Below are 12,221 nucleotides of genomic sequence, written 5' to 3' on the forward strand. Positions count from 1 at the left end.
AGGAATCCTCCAGGCTGCTTCTGTTAGAAATGAGGCACCTCGGAGATGGGGCCACGCATTGCTGCACAAGCCCCACCAGAAGACGGTTCTCCTTTTTTTCAAGTTCGCTTTTAAAAATAGTCATTTTTGTGTCGGTTGCCAAAGTATGGGAAGGATTTAGTTATTAAAGTTCAGACTGGTTTACAGCGAAGAATACAGCACCCAAGCAATCGCTGATAGCAGAACCAGCATAGCAAAGCCTCAAGATTAGCCCTGGGTAGGAATCGTCGGAGGCTTCCATGCTAGGGGACCATTTATTTTTAGTTCTTGGGCTGAAGCCATAGATAAAGACATTTCTGTTTATTCATCCTTGATCTTGGGCAGCCAGGTCTGTTCCCGCATCTTCTCATCATTTTGCAATCTTGTTGAGCCGGGATTCTAAGCAGGGCTCCACAGAGTGTCAACGTTTTCAGATGGTCAGAATCTCTCGAGTTACACCACCTTGTGTCCAGAGGTCCCGGCGTGGGGTGGTGTCGGCCCCTCTCCCTCATTGTTTGTCCACAGTTCATGGTGAGGGGCAGCGTAGTCGTTCACGTTTTGCTTGGATTAACCAGCACTGAGTGGACATGAAGACATTCGAAGAAAGTGCCCGACTAGAAGTGAAGTCCCAGGCCCTGCTTACTCTGAAGTTCCTTTTCTCACTGTCCTGTTACCCCTCTTACAACCTAGTAACATCACAGAATGGTTATGTGCCTGCTTTCTCAGTCATAGCATAAAATTTTGGTTTTTCCTAAATTTGTCAAAGCTTTGTGAATTAGCACTTTTCTGATGTTGGAACCTTGGTTAAATCAATGGGCAGTACAGTGTCCTAATTTGGTCCATGCTACGATTCCCTTCCCCCTTTTTTCAGTATTGGGGATTGAGCCCACAACTTTCACACTGAACTACATCCCCAGCCTTTTTAATTTTTTATTTTGAGACGGTGTCTTGCTTCACAACTCACTAAGGTGCCCAGGCTGAGCTTGGACTTGTGATCCTCTACCTCAGTGTCCCACAGGGCTGGGATTCCAGGCTTGTGCCATCAAGCCCGCTGCCATCCCATTTCTACTGAGATGCTTTTACTTACGCTTTTTCAATTCAGCTTTTAGAATTATCAAAAATTTCAAACATCAAATGGAATGAGAATCTCTTCCAACTCTTAAATTTTTGTGATGTCCACAGGTTCTTAGATACAAATAGGAAAGAGATTAAAGAACCAGAATAAAATTCAAATGACAAGAACCATCATTACTTGCTAATTTTTATTTTATTTTATTTTTTTGAGACAAGGTCTCACTGTGTAGTCCAGGCTGGCCTTGAACTCACTATGTAGCCCAGCCTGGCCTTGAACTTGTGGTGATCCTCCTGCCTCAGCCTCCTGAGCACTGGGATCACAGGTGTGCACTACAACACCCAGTGCTTGCCTTTAATGAAGAAGGAATTCTATGAAAATCTAACCATTTAGTTTTGTGCAAATGAAATTCTCACAGCCTTGATGAATCTGTTCCTTGTAATACAGTATTTTTGCTGAAGAAAGTGCTCGAAACTTCTCAACAGAAAATGCCGTCAGCAGTGCAGAGTAGCAACACAAGAAATGCAGCACTTGGTGCCAGTGATGCCACAGAGGGTTTGTTGGCATCTCAGCTAGGCCCCCATTCGGGTGCTGGTGTCCTTAGAGTCCAGTGAGAGGTGGGCACCGAGTGTGGGAGCACAAGGCCCGTTTTCTCATTATTACAGTGCTGCGTAGGTGGTTTCCCATGTAGGAGCATGTGATTCAGCTCCACACACAGAAAAACACGGTGCTCTGAGAACTTACCCCAACTTCATAGTTGGTTTTTCTGCTTTTCTTTTTCTTTCCGTCCATATGCTTTCTTTCTTTTCTTTCTTTTTTTTCCTTCCTTGCCAGTGAATTGTCTACTTATTTGCGATCGTTGTTTTTTCCAGTGGCCTTGGTCTAGTATTGTCACACTCTCGTACATTTGAGAGGAAGTTTCGGGCTCTTCTGAGACTGTAGGCAGATGGGCAGTGAGAGTTTTCAAGTCTGGCTTCCCCTCCTGACACCTCCCCGCCTCCAAGTCTTGTGCCAGGCCACTTTTTGGGATCTTAGGGTTTGTGTTTTGGTTTGGTTTTGTACAGTACTGGGAAATGAACCCAGGACCTTTGTACTGAGGTACATTACCAGCCCTTTTTTCAGTTTTTTATCTTGAGACAGGTTGGCACTAAGTTGCCCAGGACGTGCTTGAATTTGAAGTCCTCCTGCCTCAGCCTTCCAGTGTGTTGGGATGACAGGCACACACCACCAAGTGCACTTGTCTTGTTTTTTTTTTGAGACAGGGTCTCACTATGTAGTTGAGACTGACCTAGAACTCACTATGTAGTCCAGGCTGGTCTTGAACTCACAGCGATCCTCCTGCCTCAGCCTCCCAAGTGCTGTGATTACAGGTGTTGCGCCACCACGCCCGGGTTTTGTCTTGGTTTTTAACAGTCTGCAAAGTAGAGATAATAGTGTTAGGTCTGCTTTGGGACAGTTGTGAGAATCAAATGGAAAGATACATGATAAGAGCTCATATTAAAACAGCAGAAATGTGCAGTCTCAATTTGTGGTTTCAGGCATGGCAGCTTTCTGATGTTTTAGTATCTTGCACAGGTGCACTTTCATCATGACTCAAGTTCTCTGCGCTGGCCACAGTAAGAGAAAAGAACAACCGAGTAGTGTCTCAGGCGCACCTTTCTTGTTTGCAGATGTCCACAGAGTGGGGCCCAGTGAGTTAAGGTTTTTCTATGCCGCAGTGTGCTGTGTAGCAAGAGGTGAGACATGTGTACGACGTGGGAGATGCCCTGATGTTAAAAGGAAAATGCAGGTGGTTGGATAGTATTATCATTTACTTCTAGAAGAAGCAGGACAAAGAAGATATTATACCCAGCAGCTTCTGTGCATTTACACAGAAGGACTCGTCGGAAAGGATGGCCACCAGAGGTGCAGAAGCGGCGCCCTTGGCTCGTATCCAGACAGCACCGTAGGGTTGGCACGTACCGCATTTCCGACCATGATAAGTAGTTGCTGGCCTGAAAAATTAGCAGTCTACATAAAACCTGGAATTTCAGGTTTCTCTTGAGAAAACTGGAACGTCTGGTCAGTCTGGGCCAGTAGAATTTTACAGCCCAGCCAGAGGGAGCTGAGCTAAGGCAGACATGCTCAGTGGTGCTCCAGTGCCCGTGGGCCTTCGCAGTTAGGATCTTTCCCCCTGCTCCTGAAGGCGCCTGGGGTTATGACTCTGCCTACATCTGGCTCTAACCCCAGGGCCTCTGGAAAATGGGATTTTTTACATCTTGTTCTTTGGTATGGTTTGATGGTATTAGCACGGCACTATATTACTTTTAAAATTTAAAAACCAGCACAAAAAAGTATTTGAATACTCCTTAGTTTCCTAGATGTCAAAAGAAAACACCTTGTTCTTTTAGGAGCTACCATTCTGCACCTCAACATGGACTTAATTTTGCAGGTCAGAATCTTCTTAGTGAAGTCTCCTTCTTGAGGTGCCGCCTTAACGGACCAGTTTCATGAGTGGAGTTCTTGCTTCCTGTCAGAAAGAGAGCAGTGACAGAGGAAATGGCTGTACCCTGGTCTTTCCTTCCTGTCTTCAGGCTGTGCCCTCTCCCCACCAGAGTGGCTGCTGGGCCTCTCCTGCTCTCCTCTCCTGCTCCACTACCTAACCTGGAGCCCATGCAAGATTCACCTCTTCCACGAAGTGCTGCGGCCCACGGGTTTCAGTTCCTCTTTCCCATTCACAGTCAGCAGCCGGAAGTTAGGTTGAATCATTCTAGGCTTTGTTAATGTGACTGCTGCTCCCTCCAGGGTAGCACCCTGGTGTGGTCTGGTCATCTTACATTCCCTGGGGCACCACTGCAGTGAGGCTGGACGAGGCAGTGGGCTCTTGGAAGGGCCTTGTTTGCAGGTCTTCCTGGAGAGGAGGGGCTGGACTTAAAGAATCTTGCAGTGGTCCCCAGGAGCTCCCAAAGCTCATTAATTTCAAGTTGCTGACGGGCATATTAAATCCAGGACCCTTTCAGGGCTACAGGCTGGGGCACGAAGCCTTCTTAGAATCTCTGTCCCTGTCCCCTCCAGCCACTGTTCAACCTCCTTGCTTTGTGGGTGGAAGAGGGAGATCTCAAAGATGGTCTGAAACCTGGCTTTTGATACACGCTGCTTTATCAGCATTTCCTGGGTGCCAGCCCAAAGTGACCCAGATGCTCTCCTGAAAAGCGGGAGTCTTCTCATGGTGATTTCTCTTCCTTCTTTGTCTAGACAGGTGCGACTCCACCACACCCTTGAGCAGACCCAAGCCTGTCAGTGCAGCCCCAGACCTATCCAGTGTTTGCATTTCTTTCAAAGCACCCTGGGGTCCTGCACCACTCTGCTGTGACCCTTGCCTGTTCTTCAGCCTACAGCATCCCTCAGAGCAGAGCAGTGACCTGTGCCTCTTGCCCCCAGAAGCCTACTCAGACTTTGTCCCCATAAAAAAATGCATTTGCTGGGCTCAGTTATTTCTGGGCTCCCTCAGCATTTTTTGCAAACTTCTGGCAGCGTGAATGGGGGCATTGTGCATTCTCATAAGCACTGAGGTAAGAGCCTGGGCTTGAATCTCCTATTGGATCGGATGCTCGCTGTCCAAATGAACCTGCTGTGTTCACTCATGATAAAAAATAACAAAGGACTGGGGATGTAACTCAGGGCAAAAAGGCCCTGGGTTCAACCCCAGTACAATTTTTAAAATAATAAGAAGGTGGGGGGTACTCGCTGGCCAGAGACCCACTATGAGGGGAGAGCAAGGACCTGGGTTATTGTGGGGACCCAAAACGGCCCCACCCAGGAGGCCTGGGTTTTGTGAAAGTCAGGGAGCTGGGGTAAAGTGTTCATCCTGATGAGATCCCGGTCCATTTCTAGATGAGAGTTACTTTCCTAGCCTTGAGTTACTTCCATAATAGCTCCGAGGAGAGGAGGAAGCCCTCTTGTGGTCCTTGACAAAGCCAAAAGGGAGGTTTGTAGATGCAGCTCTTTGGAGAGGGCGCTAAAGGGAAGATGCCAGATTTGTGGATGTAAAAAGAAAGAAACGGATGGGTGTGGGTGTATAGTTGCTTTTAAACTGGGACTTAGTGTGTGCTCTGTGTCCTGGGTAGTGCTGCTGATTCTGAGTGAAGTTCAAGGGAACCATTGATTCCTCTTCGAACACCCGAAGCTGTCCTCCCAGAAGCCCTTCTCCTGGTGATGTTTTCTTGTCTATCCCTCGCACCTAGCATTTGGGTGTGCAGAGCTCCAGATTGAGGAGTCACACCCCCCCAGAGCTGCTGGGACGTCCGGCATGGCGTCAGGCACCGACCAGTTAAATGTTGTCTGCTTCTCATAGGCTGAGGCTGGGCAGCAGAAACTGAAATTGTGGTGTGCGTTTGGGTGCCAAAGGCAGAGTGCTCTCAAAGAGCAGCTCTAGTAGGCAAGGAAACTGCTGGAGGTGGGGAGCCCCGGGCTGGCGTGGCTCTCAGCTTCTGACACTTATAACTGATGGCCCTTGTCACTTCCTGTCATGCAGTCCAAGTGGCGGGGAGGAGTTCCTTCAGGGAAACCATGCTCGGCTCTGCTCAGAGAACCCCATCCGTAAAGCTCTGCTGCTGCTAAGGGCTGGGAAGCCTGGGTGGATGAGGACAGAGTGCCCCATGGTGTGGTGCTGCTTCTTTGTCCCGGCACAGGTAAGCTCCTGCGGCTGCTGAGCCAGGGATGCCTGCTCCAGCTCCTACCCTGGCCAGGAGCCGAGATGTGGGAGGGCGCAGTGGTCTTTGTACTTCCCAAGGATTTGGGCTGTGCGCTGCTGTGAAACACACCTGCGCGATGGAGCTGGAGTCCTGCCTCACATTCGTGTGAATCAGGAAAGAGCTGTGTGGCTGTGTTTAAGGCCGCAGTGCTGGGTGTGGTTGCAATGGTGAGCTCAGTGCTGCACAGCGCAGTCCCTGCCTCCTTCAGCACCTGTGATTGGAGGACACCAAGGGCAAGGGCCCGTTCACTCTGCTCTGTGAGGCTAACATTTGACCCTTTTCAGAAGACCCGTTTTGATTAATGGGGTGGGAAGGAGAGATAGATACATCTGTCTTGTGCTTTGACATTGTCATGTGTTCACCAAGTGGATTCCCAAGAGCGTATTCTCTTCTTTGGATTAGAGGATGGCTGAGCTTTGTTTGGGCCCTTGGACAACTCTTCTGGAGCTTTCCCTGAAGTGATCTTGGTGCGGAGAACGTGTTCATCAGTGGGAGGAAATCTCATTCAGAGTGTGGTGCTGGGCTTGCCTTATTTTGGGAGAAGTGGTCGAAGACATATTTTGTGTGTTTGAGGGTAGGTCTTGAAGTTTTGAATAAGCCAGACTTAACTGTTTAAAGGAAATGCCTGTTGCTTTTTCTACTCCTGTCCCTAGCATTGTCTCTGACAATCCTGAGTCGAGCTCTCCCCCTGGACCATTACAGACATACACTTTTCAATGATTTTTATTGCCGTGAATTCATATAGCATTAAACGCATCATCTGAGCCATTTCAAGTATGCAGCTCAATGATATTAAATAGTTTGATAGTGTTGTACAGCCATCTGCACCATTCCTCTCCGCAATGCTTTCCATCTTGTGAAACTGAAACTCTGTACCCATCAGTACGATGCCACCCCCCCTTGCCCAACAGCCACCATTCTATTCTGTGTCTGATTTTCACTAAGTATTTCTTACAGATTGAATCAGTGTTTGTCTCGTGCTAGTTACTAGCTTATTTCACTTAGCATAACATCCTCACAGTTTATCGATGCTCTAGCATGGTCAGAACAGCCTCTTTTGAAAGGCAAACACTCCTTTTTAGATGTATGCTGTGATTTGCTCTTGCATTCAACCCTCAACAGGCCTTTGGGTTATTTCCATGTTTTAGCTGTTGTGAATAATGTTGTTATGAACTTGGTGTACCAATCTTTTTCAATTTTGGCGAGTATATACCCCAAAGTGGCATTGCTGGATCATGTATTTTTTTTTTTGGTACCAGGGATTTTCTGGCATTTTGCTTTTGTTTTTTAAGTGGTAGCCGTCCTAATTTCCATGAAGTGTTACCACGTTGCAGCTTTTATTTGCAGTGTCTAACAGTTAGTGACACCAAACATGCTTTCATGTATATTATTGGCCACTTATATGTCTTCTTTAGAGAAATGTCTGTTCAAGTTCGTTGCCCATTTTTGAATCACATTTATTTGGGGGGGGCTCTAGTCTTACGAGTTCACCACATAATCTGGATATGTATCTCTTATGGTATGATATGCAAATATTTTCCCACTTTTTGTGTTCTTTTTATTGTATCGATATTGTACAGATGTGCTTTTTTTGCGGGGGGGTGTTACCGGGGATTGAACTCGGGTCCTTGCGCTTGCAAGGCAGGCCACGGAACTGCTGAGCTAAATCCCCAGCCCCAGATATGCTTTTTTAATTTTAATTTTTTTCAGTTCTGGGATTGAACCTAGGGCTTCACACAGGCATTCTGCCACTGTGTTACATCACCAGCTCCGGACATACATTTTTAATTTTCTCCTATGATTTGGGATAATTTATCTTTCACTGTTTGCTGTTTTACTCACGAGCTAATTGCTGATTTGATGAAGAATAATTTTTGAGCCTTGAAATATGGAATTTGTCAATATTTTAATTTACTACATTTGAAGGATAGTTAATGCTCTTAGCATAGCTAATAGTTAATGTCATTAGCAGTGCTATTACCAGTGTAACTAACCGCTATATTCCTGTTAGTGGATGAAATTCTTATAATACAATAGGGATTAGTTATTGTTATTATTCTTCCCAACTTGCAGGTGGTAAAACTGAGTTTCATTGAAGATATTTGTAGTAGGTCACCAGCTGGTTAGTGAATCAGACTTCAAACTCAGGTAGAATGGATCCAGAAATGACCCTGAGCCATTAGTGCTGTGTGATGCTTTTAATTCTGGGGGCCTTCCTGAATCTCATACCGCATATATCTGCAGGGACAATTTTCTTTCCAGTCTTTTGTCAAGTCATTCCATTTTGGTGGATACTGAGTGTGTTCCAGTTACTTGCCCTCGAGTAAGGGGCATCTATGACAGGTCACTTCTTCCTCTGGACTCACTTTCCCTGACGATTGGCGATTTCTTCAAACTCATTTTAGCATCAATATGAGCCTGTGGTATGCAGATACCTTATGAGAAAAATAAAAACTAGTCTTCACATCTGTCATATTTCCGAGTCAGGTGATTTAACGAATGATTTCAAACGCACATTTTCTGAGGATATGAACTTGAACTCCATATGTAATTGGCTGGCTTTCTGTTGATCTTTATTTTGCTCTTGCAAACATTATTGAGTGAATTTTGATTTCTCAGCTCTGAGAGTCTCAGAGAAAGGGTTTGGGGACATTGAGCCTGGATGTGTGAGGAAGAAGAGGAAGGGGGAGAGGTCTCATAAATTCATCCTCGTACATCTGGCCAAGGTGGTCTGTACCTATGAAGAATGGGTAGTGTGATGGTTAAATGCATGGGTGTTAGAACCAGGCAGATGTAGGTTTGAATCCCGTTTTCCTCTTAGTAGCAATGCACTCCAAGACATGTTACCAAATCTCTCTGAATCTATGTTCTCCTCTGTAAATGGGGATTATAAATAGAGGCTGGAAGAGAAGTTTTAACTTGCCTTATACAGTTGTCGTGAGGAGTAACTGAGGTAGCTCAGACAGTCCTTAGCAGGGTCAGCATTAACGGATTTTGATCCCTGTCCCATGTCATGTTGACTCTAGAACGTATTGGTGAAATGAATCCTGGATAAAGTACAGGCTTAGCAAGAGCAAGGCTCCAAAGCATATTATGATAAACATGGACCTGGCTTGGTTTTTATAGAGGGAAAGAAGCAGCCTGTTCTGTGGAGATCATTACTGCGTGTTCAAGCCCTCTTCCTGCCGTGTCTTCACAGCTTGCCCAACAATAGAATTGGGAGCAGTGGAAAAGGAAGCTGATTCAAAGCATATCTGAAAAGGCGGGTCTGGACAGAGCCCTCAGATGTGTGATTCAGGGGACAAGGGCAGGTGGTGACCCAGCAGTCCACCAGGACATAAACAGTGGGTACCCTCAGGACCTAAATAGATTCCCTGTGTATGTCAGGGAACAGGGTCTGGTGCTGGAAGGCATCTTGGAGCAGCCCCTGAGCGCCGTCCTTGCTCACAGCCCTCTTTTCATGGATAGCTTCATCCACGCTCTTGCTGTTCCACCTCCGTGGTGCCCCTGTCTCGGCGTAGCTGCCTGATTCCTTTCCCCATCTCTCTCTGCTACACCGTCTGTGATGCTCAACTTATCCCCGTCTTCCCGGAGCCCCACCAGGCCCCTCTGTAAGCGTGAGGTGTTCACTCCCCAGCTCTCCTTCCAGGTGGGGCTAAGTGCGTGGGCTGGGAGTCAGGGGCTGGGGGGTCCATGTTCCCAGTTCTGCAGTTAACTCTCGACAGTGCTAGCTTCCCCGGCACCAGGTTCTTCCGGGGGCAGGAGGAATATGTAGGATGTGATTGAAAACTATGGTGAATGTTTAGATGTTAAAAAAATGTATCACAGTAATTGCCCCCCGTTGCCCTTTTCTTCTAGCACGTGTATCCCACAATTCTTGCCACTTCCTGAAGGTGCTGGGAGTGTCCTTTGATGTCTTTAGTTGTGCTATCGTGGCTGCCTCATTCTCCTGAGTCAATTAAAAACATTTACCTTTCATGGCCATTTTGATTTTGGAGAAGAACCAGAAGTGCAAGGTGCCAGCTTCAGCGAATCAAGTGGTTGAAAACGTGGCAAAATGTGTTTGTGAGCCTGCCTTTGGCTCAGTGGTGCTCAGCAGTATTCGTTGAACACATCTCAGAAAGACTGTCACGAAAGAGGACTTCTAGACCTGCTTCAGAAAGTGGGAAGAACCGTAGGATGAGCACGCTCAAAGTGACGGGGAGCCCTTGAGGGGATGCATGGTAGAGTGCCTTTTACTGCAGTAAAATCTTAAAGATTTAAGCATTCACTATATACTGTGATCCTACCGCATACCTGTTAGGAACCCAGACCCCAAAGGTAGGCACCTTGAGTTCAAATCGTCACATTGCTTCCTCTGTGACTCTGCTTATCTCTGTGGACCTCGGTCTCCTCCCTGCAGAGCAGGGATGATGATAGTACCTGCCGTGTGAGCTGCGAAGGGTTTATAAAATAGAAGCTGGGCAGCCCTTCGCCCAGGAATGTTGTTGGTGCTCAGAAATGCACTCCATGATCACGACCGTGATCGGTAGGAAAAGAGCCTTGAAAGAAGTCTGTGTTTCTCCAGCTTTACTCATCTTTACCATATCCACATACCACATTACTGCTATTTGTAACTTACTGTTTCTTTCTTAAATTGTCTAGTTTTTAGGGGGGTTATTTTGTTTGTTTTTAGGTGTTGGCCCTCCTTTTATGAATGGCTTCATCCTAGGCAGTGCTAGTCCTGAGATCACAGGTTGGATGTGTGCTTTCATATTGCAGGAAACATGTATGGGTTGACTGCATATGGACTGAGATGATTTTATATCACACGGGGGTCCACTTCCCATACTCTGGAGGCTACAGACTAGTGACTCTGAGCATCTGATGTCTAGGTCGCCACCTGCTAGTGATTTTGGCTATGTTCATCCCGCTGGAATGAATAGTGACCCCATCCTTTCATCAGAGCTGACTCTGAAACCAGCTTTGAGCCTGATTCTGTGTCGCGTACCAAGATGCTCAAAATATGCATCTTTGTAGCCTTTCCTGTCTTCTTTGAATAGGCCTTTACCAGCTTAGAGAGCAAGTGAAAAGAAAGCCACAAAATCACCTCATTTCTGAAATCTATGAGAAGCAAGAGGCCAGGGCCACTCTCTGCCTGAAATCTCTAGAAATAGCAAAGGAGGCTGTCTCAGTCAGCTTTTGTTGAGTAACAACCATTCCCAAACTCAGTGGCAAACGGTAACAAGCACTTATTTTGTTCATAGGCGCACAAATGGGCTAGGGTTACCTGGCCTGTGTGGGCTCACGTGTGCACATCTCTAGTGGAGGACAGAAGGTCCGGAGGAGCAGGCTGAAGCACACAATGTCTTAACGTAGAGGCTCAGAATTGGCACACGGTCCCTTCCTCCCATGTTCCATTGACCAGAGGAAGGGACAGGACCAAGCCACGGAGGAAGTCAGAGGAGGGCAGGAATATTTGCTGAGAATAAACTCATCTACCGCAGAGATCATCGCTCAACCTATGTTTGTTGCACGTGTGCTGCGTCCAACCCTGTCCCCCTCGGCAGGGGCAGAATTGGAGCAAAAATGATGAAGGTGATGAGAACATCTACCCTGCATCTGAAGGGAACGGGGAGACTCTGGGTGGAGCCTAGGAGCAGGGAGGAGTTGCGTGAGGGTCATCCCACTGTGGGAAGAGAGGCCAGCTTCAGATCGGTGAGTGTGTGCTTCTTTGTACTGGTTGTGGGCAGTTCTGCGCGCTGACTCTTCAGGCACCTGCAGGTATTAATGGTCTAGCACCTGCACACACCCAGACTTTAGGGTGCTGCTCCGCCTTTCAATCTCTGAGTCACCAGCCCTCTGTGCATCCTTGTCAGAAAATCACACAAGGTCAGGGCCGTTTCTGTGCAGGCCGCTGGCCCAGGTGGAGAGCTCTGCCCTAATCATTCACCCCAGTTCCTCACCCTTCCCTAAGAAGCCTCCCTAAGAAGCTGATGTAGTGGGCATTTGAGTACCACCGTCAGGTTTAGAGTCCAACTCACACCAGCTGCCCAGTGAGCATCTTCTAAATGAGAAAGGTGAAGAAGGTGTCGGTGATATTTTGTTTGTTTTTGCAGAGGATCACAGAAGTTTTGCACTGGATAAAATAGGAAATCTCATATCAGCCATTGTCTTTATTTGACACATTATGTAGCTGAGACCCAGAGAGGTTGATTTGCTTGCCCAAAGGCTCACAACTAATAATAGTAGTAATAAAATTAATGTTTGCCTCCAAGCAGGTGACTTATGCTCAGATACTGTTAGATCTTATTTACTTGGTACCTTTTTTAGAATGCAGTAGCTATTCTGATCTATCAACAGGGCACGTTGCGAAACTGAGTTTTCTTGTCCCTTGGATCGCAAGCCAAAGACATGGA

The 12,221-nt window shown here is 46.9% G+C and overlaps 1 protein-coding gene across 4 annotated transcripts in view; it reads left to right on the forward strand.

Moving 5' to 3' along the window:
- The window catches only part of Arhgef3 (Rho guanine nucleotide exchange factor 3), a 316,326-nt gene that overhangs the window by 125,605 nt on the left and 178,500 nt on the right, over positions 1–12,221 (forward strand). The window contains exon 1 of one of the 4 annotated variants that reach the window (XM_033757005.1): positions 5,650–5,760. The exons of the other annotated variants lie outside the window; for them this stretch is intronic. Within the exon in view, the coding sequence (XP_033612896.1) occupies positions 5,710–5,760 (51 nt within the window). The 5' untranslated portion in view covers positions 5,650–5,709. Of the gene's footprint in view, positions 1–5,649; positions 5,761–12,221 lie in introns of those variants that run through there. 4 annotated transcript variants of the gene reach the window in all.

Source organism: Fukomys damarensis, unplaced genomic scaffold (assembly GCF_012274545.1).
Source record: "Fukomys damarensis isolate Sample0158 unplaced genomic scaffold, DMR_v1.0_HiC HiC_scaffold_28, whole genome shotgun sequence".
In the NCBI taxonomy this organism is placed as follows: Eukaryota; Metazoa; Chordata; class Mammalia; order Rodentia; family Bathyergidae; genus Fukomys; species Fukomys damarensis.